Source organism: Leucopleurus acutus (genome assembly GCF_964270905.1).
Source record: "Leucopleurus acutus genome assembly, chromosome: 9".
NCBI lineage: Eukaryota > Metazoa > Chordata > Mammalia > Artiodactyla > Delphinidae > Leucopleurus > Leucopleurus acutus.
The window spans coordinates 47,337,530-47,358,642 of NC_139144.1; the positions used below are offsets into that span (position 1 = coordinate 47,337,530).

Below are 21,113 nucleotides of genomic sequence, written 5' to 3' on the forward strand. Positions count from 1 at the left end.
GAACATCAACACTCCTTTGTTCCATAAAGCTTTTCTCCCTATTATCCTGAAAACATATATAAAAAGAGTGAAAAATTTTTTAATTTTGCTGCAACTTCCTTTGTGGTGATTTCACTGAACTTCAACAACTTATTTTCATAAAAAATTCTTAGGCATAAAATAACAACATGGGGACAATGTTTTCTCTTTTTAAGGTGCTCATAGCTGGGAGCAGTACAAACACTTGGAACTTCAGACATCTAGCTTCTCACCTTGTGATGGAAAGTGTGTACATTAAATGTCAAGAGGAAACCAGGCTGTGGAAATCTGATCCAGTCAGACTACCTACAACCCAGAGATGCAGGTCAGGAACTGAGTGAGTACTGAATACTGCCACTTCCCTGAGCTGAATTCATCCCTGTCAGGTAAGATGCTAAAAAGCTCAGTCTTTCCAAAAACATACGCGAACTATTCCAGTTTTACTAATAACTTTATTTAAATAAGAAGACACAGGAACTTCTATACTGAAAAAATACAAAACAAAAGCCACACATTTCCTTGTGTAAAGCCATATTGTATGGTAACTCGAATACTGTTCAGCGCAGTGGCTAGAATTAAACAGTACAACTATATACAAAATTTAAACAATTTCTGACAAATTTCTACAGCTGGATGTAGGATACATTTGAGCTCAACAACTTCTGGGAAATTTACATGGCAAAGCATAAGCTTTAACACATTTGGTTCAAAACTTTAATATATGCTAAGAACAAATGTACAACACAATTAATATTTAGTTTTCTCATGAGAAAATAAAAGCACATGTCACTATAAATATCGTACATCAGATTTCATTACCAAAAAAAGCATATTCAGTCCATCGTTCAGAAACTAATATTGATACTATTGCATCTTATTTGGACAAAAGCAGAGCATAAGATCAACACATTATGTAATGCTAAACCAGATATCAGAAGTTAATGGAGCTCATATTTATCTTACAGAACTAATATTTTCTCCCTTTAACCATAATCTACAAAATATAGTATTTTCATCAAGGCCTGAGATTATTAGGGTTAAAGGTTTCTTCTGCTGAATAGATTGTTTTAAAACGTTCCCCTGTGAAAATGGCGAAAGTAAACTGAGTCCTTTCCCATGACAGTCTCCTACAATATAACACTGACTAATTTAAAGGAGCCAGAATGCACCTTCAGGAGAGAATATTACTGCAAACTTTGGTGGAAAGAAGATAATTGGGATCATGACAAAATAATACACAGAACACATACACACACAAACATATACACACATATATATATCATTTGTTTTAAAAAAAAGAAAATCAATGGTGTTGCTTTCTTCTTTATCAACTCTTCCTTCTTCAACCTCCTTAGAAAATAAAACAAAGAAAAACCCAGGAATGACTGAAAGGAACTGAAACGTTCCTGTAACTGTAAGCACCTTGTTCCCCTAATTCTTAAGAAAACTGTGCCATACACTTCAGGTGCAGATGAAACAGTTTTATTGAACTGAAAGCAATGGAATAAAAATAAAGAAACTTCCCTTTGCTTTTGAATACTCTCTTTGTGCTGCAGAAAACAATGTCTGAAGTTGGGCTCTTCCACTGACCAATCAGGAATATCTAGGGCTCTCTTCACACTTAGAGAAGTTAGGTTGAGTCTGCAAGTTCAGGGCTCTTTACTTGGGTTTATGCTCTACTTCGTGCATCCAAAATGTGAACAGAACTGTTCATGGTATTATTATGAGAGGCTTGAGTAGAGACAGCTTCAAACTACTGCATTTGTAAGTCACCACATAACCTGCTTACTTATGTTGAATTCTGAGACTCACATATGCTCTCTCTGTGTGAATGCAACTCATGCACCTGAACTGCTTGAGGAAAACAATAACCAAAAGTGTGTCATTTCTTAACCTGCAAATTAAACAATTTCCAAAAGAGAAACTAAACATTAATATGCCTTTTGATAGAACAGTAGCATTTCATGACCCTGATGGCCAATATAAACAAAAAACCTCAGCCATCCTCCTGTGAAACTGCACTGGTCCTGAAATTAGACCTAGACTTTCTTGTCTTTAAATTCCACACACACAAGGTGGAATGTTTTTGTACAGCCTAGTACTGGACATTTTATTTGCAACATTGTATCAGTCATTAACCGAGCAACACCTGAACTTGTAAAAAAAAAAAAAAAAGCCACATTTACACATGTTGAAACAGTGAATGCAACAGTTGTTTTACGTGTAACCACATGACAAAAGTGATGTCAGACACCACAGATTTGCTGGTTCTCCTCATGTTCACCCATGTCCAGGATTTCTGTTCTCCTAGGGTTGAATGCACTTCTTATTCTAAGAACGTGGAATGTAATGAGGAAAGGGAAATGCATAAAATAAGAAAAGGCAAAAGAGTGATGTTCCCTCTTTAGCTTTTTAGCTGTGAAATAGTTAATATCCCAATATGATATACATTCCAAGTTACCTGAGTTTAGACTTCAACTGAAGTACCTGAAGCTAGGCCATAGGGTGGGCACTGTGCAACTGTTGTGGCCATTTATTTATTTATTTTTTTGCATTGTATGTATTACAGAAGTTAGAAACAAACACCTGGATCAATTGTAAACATAATTCTGAAGTACAGTATTTTTCCATAGGACAAAACACAGCAAGACATTTTCTATTTAGACAGGCAACTTTCTGATATAGAGCTTATTTATACTGAAGAGTTTGGAACAAAACACAGGACACAGTACTAATCTGTCAAACATACTATGAAATGCATAGTCTCCACTTAAAATGCTGAATGATACACACATTTTTGCAAGCATTACTGCTTTCCACAAAAACTGCTGAATAGGAGTTCCGTCCCTGCCAAGATCAGTGTTAAGAGATACTTTATGATGCTGATAAGTATTCTGTTGGTGGTGGTGTCAGGAAGTTTGTCACTCCATGCAGATAGATGTCTGAGATCTAGTTCCTAATCCAGGGAACACAGGGTAGAGGCCAGCTCCCCCTCTGCTTTAGATGATCACGTAGTTCTGAGCGGAGATGTGCTCCTCACCCTGCAGTTCCTGCAGGAGCTGCTGCGGCTGCTGGGATGGCTGTTGGACAGAGGCCTCTGTGGAGCCCGTCACGCTGGTGTCATCAGAAAGAGACGTAAAGGAAACCCGGGAGGAGAGCTGCTCCACGGTCAGGGTGGCCAGAGCTGAGCTCTGGCCAGAGTTAGGAGAGTTCTTGAGCATCAGGTCAGAGGCAGGTAGGAGAGGGCCTAGAAGTTTTACAGGACAGAAAGCTGATCCGGTTGGGATGAAATTAACCTTGTTTTTGTCAGGACATGAAAAGAGAGGGGCTGCGATAGGCTGGCGAGACCTAAAACCATAAAACAAAATTAGGTTTACAATCACTAAAAAGTTAGGCACTTTCTGAATTAATTGGAGTTCTCTAAAACAGCTAAAATGTGGATGGCAGGGAATGAATTAAGTGTACACAGAGGGGTAAACATCTTCCATAGCACAAGTCAGCTGGCATACTACTGATGTACACAGCACTGAGGTGACATTTAAAACAGAAGGATTTTCAAAAGGACTCTGGGCACACAGAATTTTTCAGAGATTAGTTTGCTTTCATTCATTTAGAAACATGGATTATGCGATGTTAAAATGACCTTTTCTGTTAAGTACATTGGGAGAGGGATTACCCAATCATATATTTGGTTTTAAGCATTTCCTCCTTTTTCTGTATCTCTATACATACTCCTACTAACACAGATCAGGAAAAATAGTTTCAGTAGTTTCTTGATGAGTCAGCCCAACAGAACAGCGTCCACAAGCCCTTCCTCTCCTCCCCTTCCCCGGGAACTAAGCCATCAACTCCTGCAGGACCCGTCTCTGTCCCCTTCTAGGTTACAAGAGTACAGCAGCCTCCACTAGGGCACCTGCACTGGGACAAAGGGATGAGTGAGTCCAAGAGCCACACGCTCTTCTTTTGAGTTATTCTGCCAGGTATTTACAGCATGAGCCTCTTTTCCCTTTAATTTCTATTTTATACGTACCAAACTTTCAAAAAGAAAAAAAAAATCTGTGAACAGAAAGTCTAAATTCAATGAATACACATGCTAGATGTGTCTACAGGGAAGGAGACGAGTTAGTGAGTTCCCTCTGGCTTGTGGTATCACTATCGTTAAGGCTAGCCACACATGGATATTCACTTTGCTGCTAAATGTCTTTTTCTTTTTAGCCATCTAAATTAATAGAACTTTTGAAAGGAAAATTCTTAATGATTAAAAATAAATCTTTTAGGTAGTAAGGATGAATTTCCAAGTTTCTTTGTATTAGCATATTTCCAGCACACAGACTCTAATTCTCCTTCAATAAGATCTCTTCTGCCTATTCAACTCTCTTTTCATAATTTGCTTTTGGAACACATTATCAGCTGGATGGAGTAGTTGATTCATCTGTAATCAACTGGTCTCAGTAAAAAGCTTTACAGCTTTGCAGATCCCAGCTGACAGAAAAGACATTACTTACGCCATTTCCTCAAAGACCTTCACTCGCTCACATCCCTCTGGGGGCTCCCGTTTGAACATGTAGCTGTTGTTTGGTTTGGGAGATGAAGCATACTTGGGTAACGGTGAGCTACTCCCACTGTCTGTAAATTTAAAGCAGTTATATTAACTAGTGATTGAAAGCTCTTTTAAATTAAATTTGATTTCCAAACAAGCAGCCTTTTGCACAGTTTATCCACTACTGCCCCTTGGCTTCCACCACAGAGCTTCCTTTATTGCAAAGCTGTTTCTAACATCCTTGTGTAGTACATATCTTATGAATAAAAGCTTCAATGCAATAGTAATCTGCCATACCACAGAACATAAAAAGCAGATATTTTGGTCCAGACAACTGCATTTTGAGTAAAGTAGAGCTGTAATCCTGAAAATAAATACATCATTATGTATTTCAAAAAGGTAAATAAATGGGGTGATATGTATAGCCATGCAGAATTTTAAGAGATTAAATACAGCATTCTCTATATTTTCTCACTGTTCAACCAATTTAATTGAAAATTTTAATATGTGGAATAATCTTCATTACAAAAGTTCTTAGCAGAAACGTTAGTTTTACTAAACACTGTGAATAACATGTATGCAGGGAAAAAACAGGCTTATAACACAATATACTTTCCCTTGGCCCACAATGAAAAAGGTAATGTTCAGAATTTTGCCTTTAAAATGTCTATATAAAAGAATTTTTTGAGCACTATTTGTATTTTCGCTGCTGGAAGCACGAGGAATCTAAAAGCATCTCTATCTAACATGTTTTCTTCGTATTTTTGACCAAAAAGAAATGGCCTATTCATGAAAAGCCATAAAACCTATATGCAGTTTCTCCCTTTCCTACCTGGCAAAGGATTTTGGAAATTCATATCCACCAAAATATGTCATTATCTTTTTAAGATGCCAAGTTGTAAAGTCAGTAACATACCTTTATAAATACAATAGTCCTATTTAAACAAATTCTGACTTAATGCAAACCAATCCCCCATGCTAAAATACTAAGCACATGACCTATTGAGATGTAGTATTTTCGTATGTATTTTGAAAGATGGCATTAGTACCATAAATTTCAGGTGTCACAATTTTGATAAGTTGCTTCAGTTTAGGATACAGTACATGGTCCAACATTCAGAATCTGAGTAACAGGGAGGGTTTTTTTAATCATCATTAATGAAGTATAATACACGCTTAGAAAGTAGACCCTTGAGGCACACTTAGAGTGTACTTGGTGAATGACTCAAAGAGCATCTGTGCAAGTGTTGGGCATGCAGATGTGTGCTTATATTTGAATATGGCTATATCTCTGGCTGGGAAATCATTGCCTGCAAAATAACAAGGCCACGTTATTGGGAAACCTAGAAAACCTCATAGTTTCTCCATCACTACTGTTACACATGTCCATAGAGATTATGCATAGTCTCTGGGAAGGAATTAAGTCTTAGAGTTACGTTGGGTTTTTTCAGACTTGAGGATTTTCTTAGACTCAACATTTATCCTATATTGCTTAAACAAATGGGAGGGAGGAGAAGGAATATTATTTTTTCTCTTCGGTAGATGCAAAACATCATTAACCTGACTAGAGTCCGACTTTGCTGCTATTTGAGCTAGGCTAAACCAAAACGACTGGTCTTCAATCAAAAACTGGTGGGAATGAGGTCTTGAACTCGGTATAATACCAAAAATACAGGTTGACTTTGCTTTATTATCCAAGCAACGACCAGCCATGCCAAGGATACATGAAAAAGTAGCTATGGTTGTGTAGTGCCTCCATGGAGAGGACACAGCCCTGCTGCACGCAGGATGGGCCTAAAGCCATGGGCTTGATGCCTTTAACAAGCCTTTTCTGCCATCAGCAGGGGTGTGACCAGGTCAGTAGTTAAGAATCCACCCTATTATCATGTAAGAAAAGTCATCTTGGCCACTCTTACAGTCTCCTGTGTTCTGTTTCTTATTACATCATCAGACCTACCACAGGATTTCTCTCATAACATTACTGATGGTTTCAAGGGACCTTCCCAGAATTGAAAGCTAGATGTGAGTTGGATAATCAGCAAAACTAACTGTCTTCCTATAAACAATCTACAATGAATTAAATATTAAATGGTTTTTCTCCTTGAAATTTTTCTAATTTCCGAGGCTTATATTTTTACAGAGTTTTACCCACTTAAACATTCTTTTATTGGGGGCGGGGAGGAGGGTGACAAATGTTTAAAGAAACAAACACAATATATTGCTATCCCAGAAAGATAGTATTCAGTGCTATTATACTGCCTTGACTTTTCAATAAAAACTGTTTGTTGAGAATATATATATACATATGTGTGTGTGTGTGTGTGTGTGTGTGTGTGTGTGTGTGTATATATATATATATTACATTTAATGTTTGGTGGTCTGGAAAGACAAAGCTTGAAAGAAAGAAATTTGGAGCCGTAAATAGATTTCTTAAATCTGGGGTTTTCTCCTCAGGTAAATATGCAATCTGATAGAGTGCAAAGAGGAAGAGGGAATGGAGACAACTTTCTGGGGTTTAGTTCTGTCACTAGCTGTATATAGTTGTATAACCTTCAACACAGCTGCCTCTCTAAGTTTCTATATAACTAAAGGAATTTCCATTCCTAACTCTGAAATTCTGTGATTTTTACAAAAGGTTCTAACATACAGAAAAGGAACAGTGTACCAAAATATTTTTTTTTGCTTTACAAATGGCATGCTTTAAAAACAACTCCCATGAGCAAACTATTCTACCCATTCCAAGCTTGGTTGTCTAACTCCTGCATTTAGAACTCTGTGTTGAGTTTAATAACCACATTTCATTAAGAGAACATTATAAATGTGAGGTAAGCATGCTTGCTCAGGAGATTCAGGATGAAGTCTCATGGTAATCTTAATTTAATCCCTCCTGTTCACAAGCATGATACATTTTCTCATTCTCTTATCCCACAATAGGATAATAACTAGACATGTAATTGAGATTAAGTTAAATGTTACTTTATGTTCTTACAACCTCATAACCAATGAAATTAGATGTGATGAATATAATTATTTACATATCTGTCTGCATTCATAATAGTTTCATCTGTATTTATAACAGAATCACCCAGATCTCAAAATTAAGAGTATGGAAACATTTTATTGACTATTTTATTATAAAAGATTATAATTATGCATGTGTACCATATTTACGATTAAAATATAAGGAGTTTGACAAACATTTTAAAACACATCATAATGAACTAAAGCTTGGAAAAGTTAGAGATATTACTGAAGTCTGAAACTCCATATAGAAACAAGATTCATTAAACTATGTGTACTTTTATAGTTTTAGAGTTTTCTGAATTTCTCCTTATAAATGGCCTCCATTACTTCTGGTATATTAAGCTGTATGGCCAATAATTCTAGTATAAAAAAACATATATATTAAGTTGCTTCATTTATGTAGGAAGGTATGTAAAATCTCTGCCATGGTTCTTTTCTAGCCCTAAGTCTTTATACGTGCTTTATCTCCTACTATCAGATTACTTTATCAAATTAAGTAAAATTAATTCTAAAATAAGCAGTATAATTACAGGGTGGTGGTTCTTAACCCTGGTTTCACATTAGACTCATCAAAGATGTTTTAACAATACTATTAAATGCCAATGTTGAAACCTCACCCCTCAAGAGGTTCTGATTTAATTAGTCTGGGGCCCATTCCCAGGCATGTGCTGGCTGTTTTTTTTTTGGTAAAGCTCTCAAATGCTTTTGAAGTACAGCCAAATTTGATAACCAATCATGAAAACATTAAAACACTGGTATGGAGTCAAGCCATCTGACTTCTGTCTAGGCCTAACTGCATGGCCTAGGAAAAGTGTGATTCCCTTGTGTTTTGATCTATAAAATGGGAATAACTACTGATATGATGGCTGTGAAAAATGTGTACCTGAAACAGAATAAGCTCTCAATAAATACTGCTACAATAGTAGAAAGAACACATCATTCCTAATTCACAAATTAACAAAGGTGAACCATTCAGAAATTAAGTGCCTATTCTACTTTCTTGGTAAAAGAGAGTAACAGAAATGCACACTAACTTTATTAAGGTATATAAAGGTAAGATTTTGTGTCTGGTGGGGAAGCCGAGTAACATTTGGAGTACCAGATTCTCCGGTTTATGACTGCCTAGTAGGAACTCTGCCAGTTCATGATGGCATCCTTTAGCATATGGAGATCTACCGTTCCGAAATTTTAAAACTAATGCCTAAAGTATACAGATTCTATAGATTCCTCTACGTAGAGAATATTTATTACATGTGTAGCAAGAGCCAGCAGAATGTAATTATTATTCTATCTTTCAAAGCTAGAAAAACAGGCTGAGAAAACGAGCATAGAGTTCAACGAACACTAAACTTAGTGACAAAGTTAGCCAATTTAGAATAAGATTATAAATATGATGAACTAAACAGGATCTAAACAGAATTGCTATTCTAGTATTAAAATTACTTCTTTTCCAGAAAATGTGGTATGTATACACAATGGAATACTACTCAGCCATAAAAAAGAACAAAATTTTGCTATTTGCAGCAACATGGATGGACTAGGAGGGCATTATGCTAAGTGAAATAAGTCAGACAGAGAAAGACAAATACTGTAGGATATCACTTACATGTGGAATTTAAAAAAATACAACAAACTACTGAATATAACAAAAAAGCAGATTCACAGGTATAGAGAACAAACTAGTGGTTACCAGTGGAGAGGGAAGTGGGTAGGGGCAATACAGAGGTAGGGAAATAAGAGGTACTATTAGATATAAAATAAGCTACAAGGATATACTGTACAACAGGGGGAATACAGTCAATATTTTATAATAACTATAAATGGAGTATAACGTTTAATAATTGTGAATCACTGTATTGTACTCCTGTAACTTATATAATAGCGTACAGTAACTATGCTTCAATTTAAAAAATTACTTTTTTTGCATCAGGAAATGAAATTATCAGCTGTAGTGTAATTTGATGGTCTAATGAAATCAGGAGAAACAACTGTATAGTGTTTCTTGACAACAAACTTTTGGAACCAGTTGGCATTACTGATTGTATTGAAAACCTGCATTTTCAGTGAAAAAAAAAAAAAAACTGTGGAAGAGTAAGGAGAACATTTGACTTTTACAAATAGTCTCTAACGTTTCTCTACAATTTCAAAGTCAACCTTTTATGAGAAGGTTACAAAATTTTAATAAAACAACACATCAGCTATAGCTAAGATCTCCCTTACATCAGCATTCAGCAAAGGGTAAGGAGAGAAAATGTAACATAATCCTTGTTACTTATATTTTTGAACTCTGTCTCAAATAAGACTGTTTTGAATTAATGGGACTTACATTCCAAATGTAAGTTAGGCCCATTACATTCCAAATGTAAGTTAGGCCCATTAATTAAATATTTGTCATATGTGGAAGGTGTTTTATATTTTAATCATTTATTCCATATTCACTGAATTGGTACTAATTTACAAAATAAGCAAACAAATCATAGTTGTGCCTTTGTTTTTGTGTACTCACAATAAGTACAATGCTGCTTCTGCAAACATAATCCTGATATGCAGAACAACATTGCTTATTATTGTCTCCAAATCTGACTTGGCATCGTTGATATGCTAACTACTCACTCGGAATCTTACATGAACGCGAACAAATCACCCTGAATCTGACTATCCGACGTGAGTTAAAAAATGAAAGCAAATCACTCTGTTGAAGACAGTCTGCAAACCAATTTATAGACTAAAATCTTGTCTCTTATAAATCATAATGGTAAAACTAAACTGAAAATAAATTTCAGATTACCCAGAATATTTTATATCTTGAAAAGTAATGTAATTAAGGTTCTCAGCAAAATCAAAATCAGTCAGATGCGATCTTAGTTTTTTTATATTCTTGAGGTTTTTAAATGAAAAAATTTCTAGGGACATCAGTTTTCAGAACACTGAAACACACTGTTCATATTAAAGTGCTCCTAAAGTATCCTACAGGGGAAAAAATGAAAACTTCTAATAAAATTTCAATATAATTTTAAATGTACACTTACATATATTTACTGAGCACTTAATTATGTACAAAACAGAAGACAAAACAAAATGCTATGTATCAGGTAAAACTCAGTATTTCTCTCTTTTTTTTTCCCCCCCAATTCTTGCTAAAGGGAAATGGTATTATAACATCTTTTCGGCAGATAACCAAATGTAATCTTAAACTTATATAATGGTCATCTTAAAGCCTGTTCCTTCTCTGACATTCACTGCCTTATTAATAGTGGTAATCGTTTTCTTATGTCCCAAGCCAGAACTTTGTTAGAACTTTGCCTTTATCCTCATTTTTCTAATCCCTCACCTTGTACATCTAATCAACCACCAAATGCTGCTGATTCTTCTTCAGTCTATTTCCTCCAATTCCTTTGCCCTACACCTGTGGTCTCCCAATTAAGGTGCACTAAACAATCTGCTGATATGCAGGAAGAAAAAAGAACATTTATACATATTTACTTTTTATCTCTAAAAATAAGAAACTAAGCTTTACCAGCAAATATTTTGTATATGGATTGAATTATGTACTTACGTAACTTAGAAATATATAAATTTATATTACGGGTGCAAATTAAAAATTGCTGAAAAAAGTATGTAATAACTCAAGTTTGGAGAGACGGGACTAGGCTATTAAAATAGCATCTTATCTTCCCCTCTTGCTGTCTGTCTCCACTTCTGTAGCTTTATCCTTAAAGCTGGTCATGTCCTTTAGCTCAGCGGTCCCCAATCTTTTTGGCACCAGGGGCCGGTTTCATGGAAGACAGTTTTTCCACAGACGGGGGGTGGGGTGGTGAGGGGTGCGGTGCCTTAGGTGGCAATGTGAGTGACAGGGAGTGGCAGATGAAGCTTTGTCAGTTCACTCGCCTGCTGCTCACTGCCGGCTGTGCCACCGGGTTCCTAACAGGCTGCAGACCCCTACGGGTCCGCAGCCCGGGGGTTGGGGACCCCTGCTTTAGCTGACAAAAGATCTTTGCTTGGTTCTTCATTTCTTTCAGCAAGGCTACAAGGCCCTTATGAAATAGTGGCCTTTCTACCTACCTCTCCATTCTCACTGCTCTCTACTCCTTACCATTTACCCCTATGCTCTAGCCACACTATTTTTTTTTTTTTTTAACTGTTCACACACCAGGCTCTTTCATAGCTGAATGACTGTGTAATGGCTATTCCTCCTGCGAAGGCAGCAAGTAGTAGTGTGAGGTTCCTACAGAAGATCTTCGTTGGCATCTGGACTTCAAAAGATTTAGGAAAGTTAACTTCATTTCTCTAAGCCTTAGGCTCCCCATTCTTAAAATAATGACAATGTCCCTCCTCGTCGGATTGTGATAATATTACAGGGGATAACAAAGGTAAAGTCACCTGGGCAAATTTAATCATCATAACAATCCTATGAGGCAGGTGCCATCATTTTCCTTAATTTACAGGTGAGAAAACAGATACAGAGAGGTTGAGTAACTTGCCCAAGGACACATAATTAGTAAGTGGCAGAGCAGAGTTCAACCTGGCTGCACCAGAGTCAGAGTTTGTTACCATCATGCTATTTGCCTCACTGTTTTGATCCATCTCAACTCTAGCGTCCTCATTAGACTAGACGATCAAGTTCCCATCTAACATTCCATGCTTCTCCTCAGTAGAGTCTTAGAGTTTAGGCAACAGCTTCATTGGGTCTGCCTTCTGTTAGTCTCACAAGGAGGCACAGTGCAAGGAGTGGCTTCAGTGTCCATATTTCTTCTCAGAGGAACATAAAAGATAACAGGGAGAAAAAAATTCAACAGATCCCCTTTCCTCTAGCCCATACCCTATTTTTTCCCCAGTCATGATCAGAGTAGAAGATGAGATGGATTTTAGCAGAGTTACTTCCCTTCCCCTAATTTCAACAGGAAATTTGAACTTTATGGCTTCTTTCTCACCAAAGGCCTATGATCACTAAGTTAGCATAATCTTAGAGTGGTGACTGTTTATTTTCTTTTTTTGGTTGGTGGTAGCAGGGAGGATTATCATACTCTTCCCGAACATTCAAAAGCCTAACATATATAAGTTAACCACTTAAGGAAAAAGACACTAATGTTTTCAACAAAGCTATAAAAATATATTCTTAAAAAAATGGACATACCATGAAGAAGGAATACTCAAAAAATCTCGACTAAGCACTACTCCATGCTAATGCTAGGCGCCACTCTAGTTGCTGAGGATAAAGTAATGAGCAAAATAAAGTTACCTGCTCTTTATGGAGCTTATAGTCTAGTAAATAGATAATAGAAGATTAAGTGAAATTATATATGCGGACATATTAATCAATTTTGGTTTGCTTTTGTTTTAGACTCTGAGTTGTAACTGCTAGAACTGAGTTGTATACTTACTAATAATTTTGAATTAAGAATAGTAACTCATCCATAGAGAACTAACACAGCAACTGCTATTAGTAAAATTGTAGACATTTTCCAAAAGAGGGGGGAAAAGGCATTTACGGGATGCTTCTTATACGCATCAGATAAGGGGAGTATATGTACTTTTAGATGTACTCTTGAAAAAGCAAAACGGGGAAGATGACCTTAGGGATGTAATTCTAGAAAAGTTCACTTTTTAACCTATGGAATAACTCCTTTGTTGGAATAAGATTTCTACACTCTTTGTAGTTTTACCAGCAAGAGGTTCTTCTAGGATAATAAGCATCCTAGAATTATGTGGGGAGAATCTTTTGATTGAGAAACAGATTCAGGCTCAAAAGCAGCAATTTGCAAGGTGTGGTAGCTAAAGGAAGTATATCCAACGTATCTATTTTCACAATATAAACCACAAAAAGAAAAGTACCACAAAATCTTGGCTGATTAGGATATCTAGAAGGTGGAGAGTTAAAGTATGGTAAGGGCAAAGGTCAAACAATGTTAAGAAATAGAGCCCTAAAGATGAACACAAATCGGGTTTAAAATGTATACAGAAAGGAATAAGATACCAAAAAGAGTCTCTTTTAAAAGTCTGCCTGGGGTCAGCCCTAGACCCTGAAAAGATAATACTTTTTTTTCTTTTCTGCAACTATGGGCTGCTCAGTCCTAATACCCAAAGTTTAGAAATATTAATATTTATAAGTTAAATCATAGTATGAGTTAAATAGGCTTATATGCATTGTGCCCTGGAAACTCCATCTACGTGATATACATTGTTCCTGTGGGAAAACATAGTTTAAGTTCCAAGTAATCAATTTATGGACTCTTGGAATACAACTCTTGGTAGTTGACCTGACTAGAATGGTTCAGTTGACGTCATGATTAGAATAATCAACGTTTCCACAATATCTTGCAAAACTGCAGAATTTTATAACAACCTGCCTAAGTGAATTGTGCCAAAGATCAACTATAAGTGGCAGACTGAAGTCAAGATTTTGTGGCTTGCTACCTTATTAAGGAAAGCTGGCAGAGCTGCTAAAAGAACTAATATTTGACACTGCCATTTACATTATATAAATGACTGTTTTTCTCCCTTGCATTTTGGGCATGATAATGTAGAAGAATTTAGGCTAACTCTTAGGATATATTCTGAAGATGTCAAGATAATAAGAGCTCTTATTCTGGATCCCTGAATTCTCCACACAGATCATAATGTAGGAACTGTGGCTGTTATTAGGTTAGTAAGCCTAGCAACTTTACACATTACCAGTTTGCCTTCAGTCTTTAGGTCACTGGAAAAATCTGTCAGAAAACCACCAAACCCAAAAAACTAAAACCTGAAAACAGTCTCTTAAAGGCTGGACTTTTCTCAATAATGAGAGTGTTTTTGTCCTGGCATTGCAATTGAAACAGCCAAAGGACCACTATGCTAATCAACTAAAATTATTTTTATAGGTCTCAAATTATATATGTGTCATGGAGAAAAACAGATGTTAGGAATAAGCAGAAATAATAAAGTCAGGAAAAGGATAGGATATAACAGATGAGTACTAGAAAAATAATCAGCTAACTAGCACATCTCTCATTAGAGCTATATACTCACAATGTCTTTCCCTCTCCCCACCTGTGCATGCCAATCCAGGCACCTAAAGATGTCTAAACTAGCTAGTCTACAACAGCAACTACAGAATAGGTAGGTACTCCAAATCAATTCTAGTTGACTACAAAATTACAGTATCAATTCTGTTTTCAGAGTTAATGATGCATACCTATTAGAAATCTATAGCTTGCTTTTTTTTTCTCTTTACTGGAAATGTAAAGAAACAAAAGACCAATTTAAGCTTTACTGTGGAAAAATGCAAATTGTAAGCTAGAATTAGTATCTTAAAAAAATTTGGACTGTTCATTCTGAAGTAATGAGTCAGAGATTATTCTATAGTTTGAATGATTTAAATATGTAAGTTTCAGAAATTGCAAAACTGACAACTCCCTCTCCTTTGTACCTTTAGTTTTCTGAACATACTTGTATAATAGTGTAGATATATTAAGAAACTTATGTCATGAGGTCTTAATTCCCAAACTGAGGTAGTTTTGTAGAAAACAGTCTTAAATGATTCTGTAGTCTTCTTAGTTTCTAAGGAAATTTTTTAAAAATCACTATTAGTCACACCCAACACCATTTATTGTTTACTACATACCAAGAGTTGTGCTAAGCACTCTGTTCCAATATCTCATTTAACTTCAATAATGGTATGAGGTATGAAAACAAGTATTTTCACCTTGTTTTACTAAGAACAAAATTTGTTTTAACTATTAGGGGAAAAACTGTTGGCCTTAGAGATGATGTGGACCAACGTTCTCATTTTACATTAAACAAACAAGAGGAACAGAAGAAAGATAAGACACTTGTGTCATGCAGGCAGATATCTGGTATAAAAGAATAGAAGGGCATAGAGAAAAATATACAACCAAAAGCAGTCTTAGAAAAAGTCTAACTTCTCTAAGAAACAGCCAGAATTCAGAATATTGTACTATCTCGAAGAGATACCTGCACTCCCATATTAATTGCAGTATTATTCACAATAGCCAAAACATGGGAACAACCTAAGTGTCCATGGACAGATGAATGGATAATGTGGTTCTAACTGGTTGTGAGATTGCCTCAAAGAATATAGTCCCGCAGAGGCCAAGAAGACAATCTCACAACCAGCTAACCAAAATGGAATTCATCTATCAACTTCCTAATACATCTCCCTTTTGGTTCAGCATCTCTCAACTATCCACAGTGTTAAACTTAGAAGAAAACAAAACTTCTGAATTAACTGCCTAGCCTTATTATCACTGTTATTTTTAATTTTAACCCAACTGTAAGTGCTAATAAGTAGCAAAAGTGTCTGCACTTATCTTTCCTAGTGGTACAATAAAAAAATACGGGTTTTACAAGATCTGTTTCACCATATACCACCTCTGCAGCCTACAATAACTTATGATTATTGATGATTATTTAACATTTCCATTTACCTTCAAAACAAATACTCCTACTAGAAGCAAGGTGTTTTCTTGTTTGTTTTACTATGAAACATCCATACTAAAAATGCGAGGAAGTGACTGCTGTAGGATGCCTCAGTGAAATGAAAGTTTCCTAGTCTGCATTCTACAATATCGACATTCCACTTGAAGCAGAGAGATATGCCTAACTAAGGTACTGCTTTCAGTACATCCTTAATGGAGGAAGAGAGTTCACAAGGCTTCCAATAAGGAAAAGGTGAAAAGGGGAGAACTGTTGAGATCCACCCACAAAGAGGACAAAGTCCAAAGTAGCTTCCATCTAACATCTCAGCAGAGAGTCAGGCGTAATGATGACTGAAAGAAGCCAGACCAAAAGAATACACACTGCATCAATCCATTCCTATGAAATCCAGTAACAGGAAAAAATTAGACTATGATGATGGAAGTCAACAGTGGTTACTTCTAAGTGGAGAGGAGAAGGATACTGTCTGTGAAGGGGGCTAGGGATCCTTCTGGGAGGCGAAAAATGTTCTGTATCTTGATCCAGGTAGTGGTTTCATGAGTGCATACGTGTGTAAAAATTCAGGGGGCTTAGCACTTAATATTTGGGCACTTTAAATGTATTAACACCTCAAAATAAAACAAATTGAGGGGGTTGGGGGTCAAGTCAGGACAAGGCCCATAAAAAAATCCTGTAAGATTCTATAAACTTTAATTTTTTCATGTTTTAAAATTTGTGTTGCCTATGATCTTCTTGTGGTGAAAAGCAATAAATGTGTTACAAAGGAAGTTCAGTGTTTCTTTGTAAGTAGCTAGGAAGGTGGAAGCTGGGCAGTCTTCAGTACCTTCGATGTCTGAGTCTGAGGGGGCTAGAAACTGAAAGAAGAGAGTGAACAGTGGTAGCCAAGTGCCTGACACGAAGACAGGAGGACATGGGCAGACAGGGCTTGACAGGCAATAAGAAACCCCACGGGTTTTGCACTCTTATTGGTGTTAGTTAATAACTCATCTACATACCATAATATATTCCCTGATGTGCTACAGGTACTTTTTAAACTTTATCCCACTTGGTTAAAAATACACTCATTCTTCCAACAGATTTTTTTAGAAATTATTTCCTCCCAAATTAATCTGAATACGAAATCTAACCTCAGGCACGAGGAACATAAACTTTACCATAACCATCCTTAACTCTGGACAATACCAAGGAAAAAACTGTGTGTTATATGATGTGAAGCTGTACACATTCATTTTATAGCTTTCATTAGCTGTTATAACCATGCGCTGTGCTCCTCTGACACATTTATGGAAGATGTTTGCGAAAGTCACAAAGAAGGGGGTACATGAAACCAATGAACAAACCAACCTAGATCAACCAATCCTTTACAATCCCACCATTCAATGAAACAAAAAAGGTGATGTAATGGTCTAAGACAAAGAAAGTAGAATGACCAAGGCCTTATAACAAACCCTCTAAATGGATGATTTCATTCTCACCTTTATCACGATCATAGAGTAAATCTTCTGTTGAGCAAGGGCTACCGTCCTGGGATTCCGGGGGACAGAAGGGGGAAACACAGGGGGAGTGACTGCTGCAACTACTGCTGCGCTCCTGCACAGAGGGGGTCTGCGTGTCGATGCTGCGAGTGCTGCTGCTCCGGTAGTGAGCAGGGAGGGGGGCTCTCCGACCATCCGGGATATCCAAAGGCTGGAAGAGCAACAACCATCACACCGTCAGTGACAGTTCATATACTCCATCCATATAGAAAGCACTGGTGTTTCTTTTGATTTCATTTTGCAGTATTATCGCCACCACAGTTGATTCTTCAGAGAATAAAGATACCAATCTTGTGTCTTAATTTCTGCCAGTCACTTTAGGTCAGCACTCCCAGTAATACTCTTCAAGGACAGGGGCTTCTTTTAACACTGTATCCCTAGCACTGTGTCTGGCACACAGCAGACATTCAATAAACATTTGCTTTAAGAATTAGTCAAACCGCTCAAGAAGTCACTTTGACTTGATAATAAAAAAAGAGAAATCTCATATTCACAGGTATGGATTTCCATTTGTTCATTCTTCTTCTTCTTATTTTTTTACAAGCCAGGAACAGATTTTGCAGTTTACCCCAAATTTATAATAAAAGGTTTATTCTATTAGTACTCAAGGGAGGATATTAAGATAACTCAGAACATTTCTTCTAATTTGGTATCCAACTGAGTAGGACTACTAATGAATTTTGCTTAGTTCTAATGCATTGTTCTGAGTGGCAAAAATAAAAAATAGAAATGAAATTATAATTATAGAATCATATATGAATCATATATTTTTGACCCGAGAAGACCCTAGACCTCATTAGCACAATGTTTTTACCAATAAAGAACCTATAGTTTATTTTATTTTTTAAATAAATTTATTTATTTTTGGCAGCGTTGGGTCGTCTTTGCTGAGCGTGGGCTTTCTCTAGTTGCGGCGAGCGAGGGCTACTCTGGGTTGCAGTGGCTTCTCTTGTTGCGGAGCACAGGCTCTAGAGCGCAGACTCAGTAGTTGTGGCGCACGGGCTTAGTTGATCCGCAGCATGTGGGATCTTCCCAGACCAGGGCTCGAACCCGTGTCCCCTGCATTGGCAGGCGGATTCTTAACCACTGCACCACCAGGGAAACCCCCAGAACTTAAAAGTTTAGAGCTCCTGGTGACATGGTCAATTAAATGGCATCAGAGCTTCAGCTGCAGTGGACTCTTTCTACTCTGCTTCTGCTGTAAAGATATATCTTGCTAACTAAGTGAGGTCAACAAATATAATTCTATATATTTACAGTATTTTTGTCATTACATAGACAAGATTGAAATGCTAGGAAAAAAGACCCAATATATTCTTAGTATATTTACAACTTATTTTCACTGTTTACTGCTATTACTCTGAGCTTTGTCATTTCAGAGATTTTAGAAACACTGTCAGAGGGAAAATGAAGTAAGATAAAATTAGGCAAGACTCAAAATATATCAATGTTTTTCTACAACAAATTAAGTGAAGGTCAAAACCTAAAATAAAAACTTCATCTGTCTATGCAGAGTTGCTAAACCAAAACTATACCATTTTCACAACCTGACAATGACCATGCTACTGTAAAGAGAATATTCAATTATGGAATATTAGTTAATTTTGTCAACAAACAAAAAAAGTAAAATTTTCCAATTTAGGAAAGAAATATTCCCAAAGAAATATTAAGTTACTTGGTCAAACGCTAAGAAAATTATTTATTATTTAAAATTTTTCTTTTACTTAACTAAATTTAGATTTTAATTACAACACTGCACTAAATTTTAGAATGAACAATTCTAAGAATAAATCATTGGTGCAGGTTTTTGGGGGTTTTTTTGGACAAAATTATGTGATAGGTGTGTGAGGTTTTCAGAACAACCCATAAAGAAAGATCATTTTGGAATATATATGAGGGTTAAATGACAGAGGTCTTTCTTAAAACTTAGATATTTAAGTCAAGGAAAATGCTGCTTTAATAAAATATCAATATTGGTAATTAGTAAAAGAATAATGTATCAATTTGTAACTAAAAAAGTTTAAGAATTTGAGTTATCTTTTATTCATGTCCTATTTGATACAATCACTTTGTATTCCCATTTCTGAATCTTTAACTGGATAATATATATCAATTTCCTTAACCAACTTCTGTTTTCTTGGGGAGGGGGTTCAGAAGAATTAGAATAACAAAACAGATTTTAGAAGTTTATACATTTACACAAAATAATGATGGGAAATATAAAGGCTTAGAAGCTACTGACAGGTTCACTGATGGTGACATTTTGATTTATTAAAACTTTGAGGCACACTTAATCATAAATCTAAAAATTCTTAAAATTAATATTTTAGTTATAACTGTGTAGGTTACCCCAGAGTAATTCTGAAGTGGCTATTGTGAAATTAGAATATGATTTACTTAAAAGCAGAACTATGTAATTTTTTTTTAAGTGGAGTAAAATTGCTTTACAGTGTTGTGTTTCTGCTCTACAATGAAGTGAATCAGCTATATGTATACCTATATCTCCTACCTCTTGGACCTCCCTCCCGCCGCCCCCCCCCCCGCCCCATCCCATCCATCTAGGTCATCACAGAGCACCGAGCTGAGCTCCCTGTGCTATACAGCAGGTTCCCACTAGCTATCTATTTTACACATGGTAGTGTATTTATTGTCAAACCTAATCTCCCAATTTGTCCCACCTTCCCCTTCCCCCATGTTCACATGTCCATTCTCTATATCGGTGTCTCTATTCCTACCCTACAAATAGGTTCATCTGTAACATTTTTCTAGATTGCACAGATATGTCTTAAAATACCATATTTGTTTTTCTCTTTCTGGCTTACTTCACTCTGTATGACAGACTCTAGGTCCATCCACATCTCTGCAAATGACCCAATTTCATTCCTTTTTATGGCTGAGTAATATTCCATTGTATATATGTACCACATCTTTATCCATTCATCTATCATTGGACGTTTAGGTTGTTTCCATGTCCTGGCTATTGTAAATAGTGCTGCAATGAACATGGGGGTACATGTGTCCTTTTGAATTATGGTTTTCTCAGGGTATATTCCCAATAGTGGGAGTGCTGGGTCATATGGTAGTTCTATTTTTAGTTTTTTAAGGAACCTCCATACTGTTCTCCCTAGTGGCTGTATCAATATACATTCCCACCAACAGTGTAGGAGGGTTCCCTTTTCTCCACACCCCCTCCAGCATTTACTGTTCGTAGATTTTTTGATGGCCATTCTGACCGGTGTGAGATGATACCTCACTGTAGTTTTGATTTGCATTTCTCTAATAATTAGTGATGCTGAGCATCTTTTCACATGCTTCTTAGCCATCTGTATGTCTTCTTTGGTGAAATGACCATTTAGGTCTTCTGCCCATTTTTTAATTGGGTTGTTTGTTTTTTCGATATTGAGCTCCATGAGCTGTTTGTATATTTTAGAGATTAATCCTTTGACCGTTGCTTCATTCGCAAATATTTTCTCCCATTCTGAGAGCTGTTTCTTTCTCTTGTTTATGGTTTCCTTTGCTGTGCAAAAGCTTTTAAGTTTCATTAGGTCCCATTTGTTTAT

General features: G+C 36.4%; 1 protein-coding gene across 2 annotated transcripts in view; it reads right to left on the reverse strand.

Annotated features, from left to right (window-relative positions):
- Nucleotides 1-530: 530 nt before the first annotated feature.
- Nucleotides 531-21,113, reverse strand: part of GLCCI1 (glucocorticoid induced 1) — a 119,891-nt gene continuing 99,308 nt past the window's right edge. For both annotated transcript variants that reach the window (XM_082846294.1, XM_082846293.1), the window contains exons 6-8: nucleotides 17,494-17,704; nucleotides 4,524-4,644; nucleotides 531-3,366 (exon numbers count right to left, since the gene is read on the reverse strand). In XM_082846294.1, coding sequence (XP_082702420.1) covers nucleotides 3,018-3,366; nucleotides 4,524-4,644; nucleotides 17,494-17,704 — 681 coding nt within the window. In that variant the 3' untranslated portion in view covers nucleotides 531-3,017. The remainder of the gene's footprint in view (nucleotides 3,367-4,523; nucleotides 4,645-17,493; nucleotides 17,705-21,113) is intronic.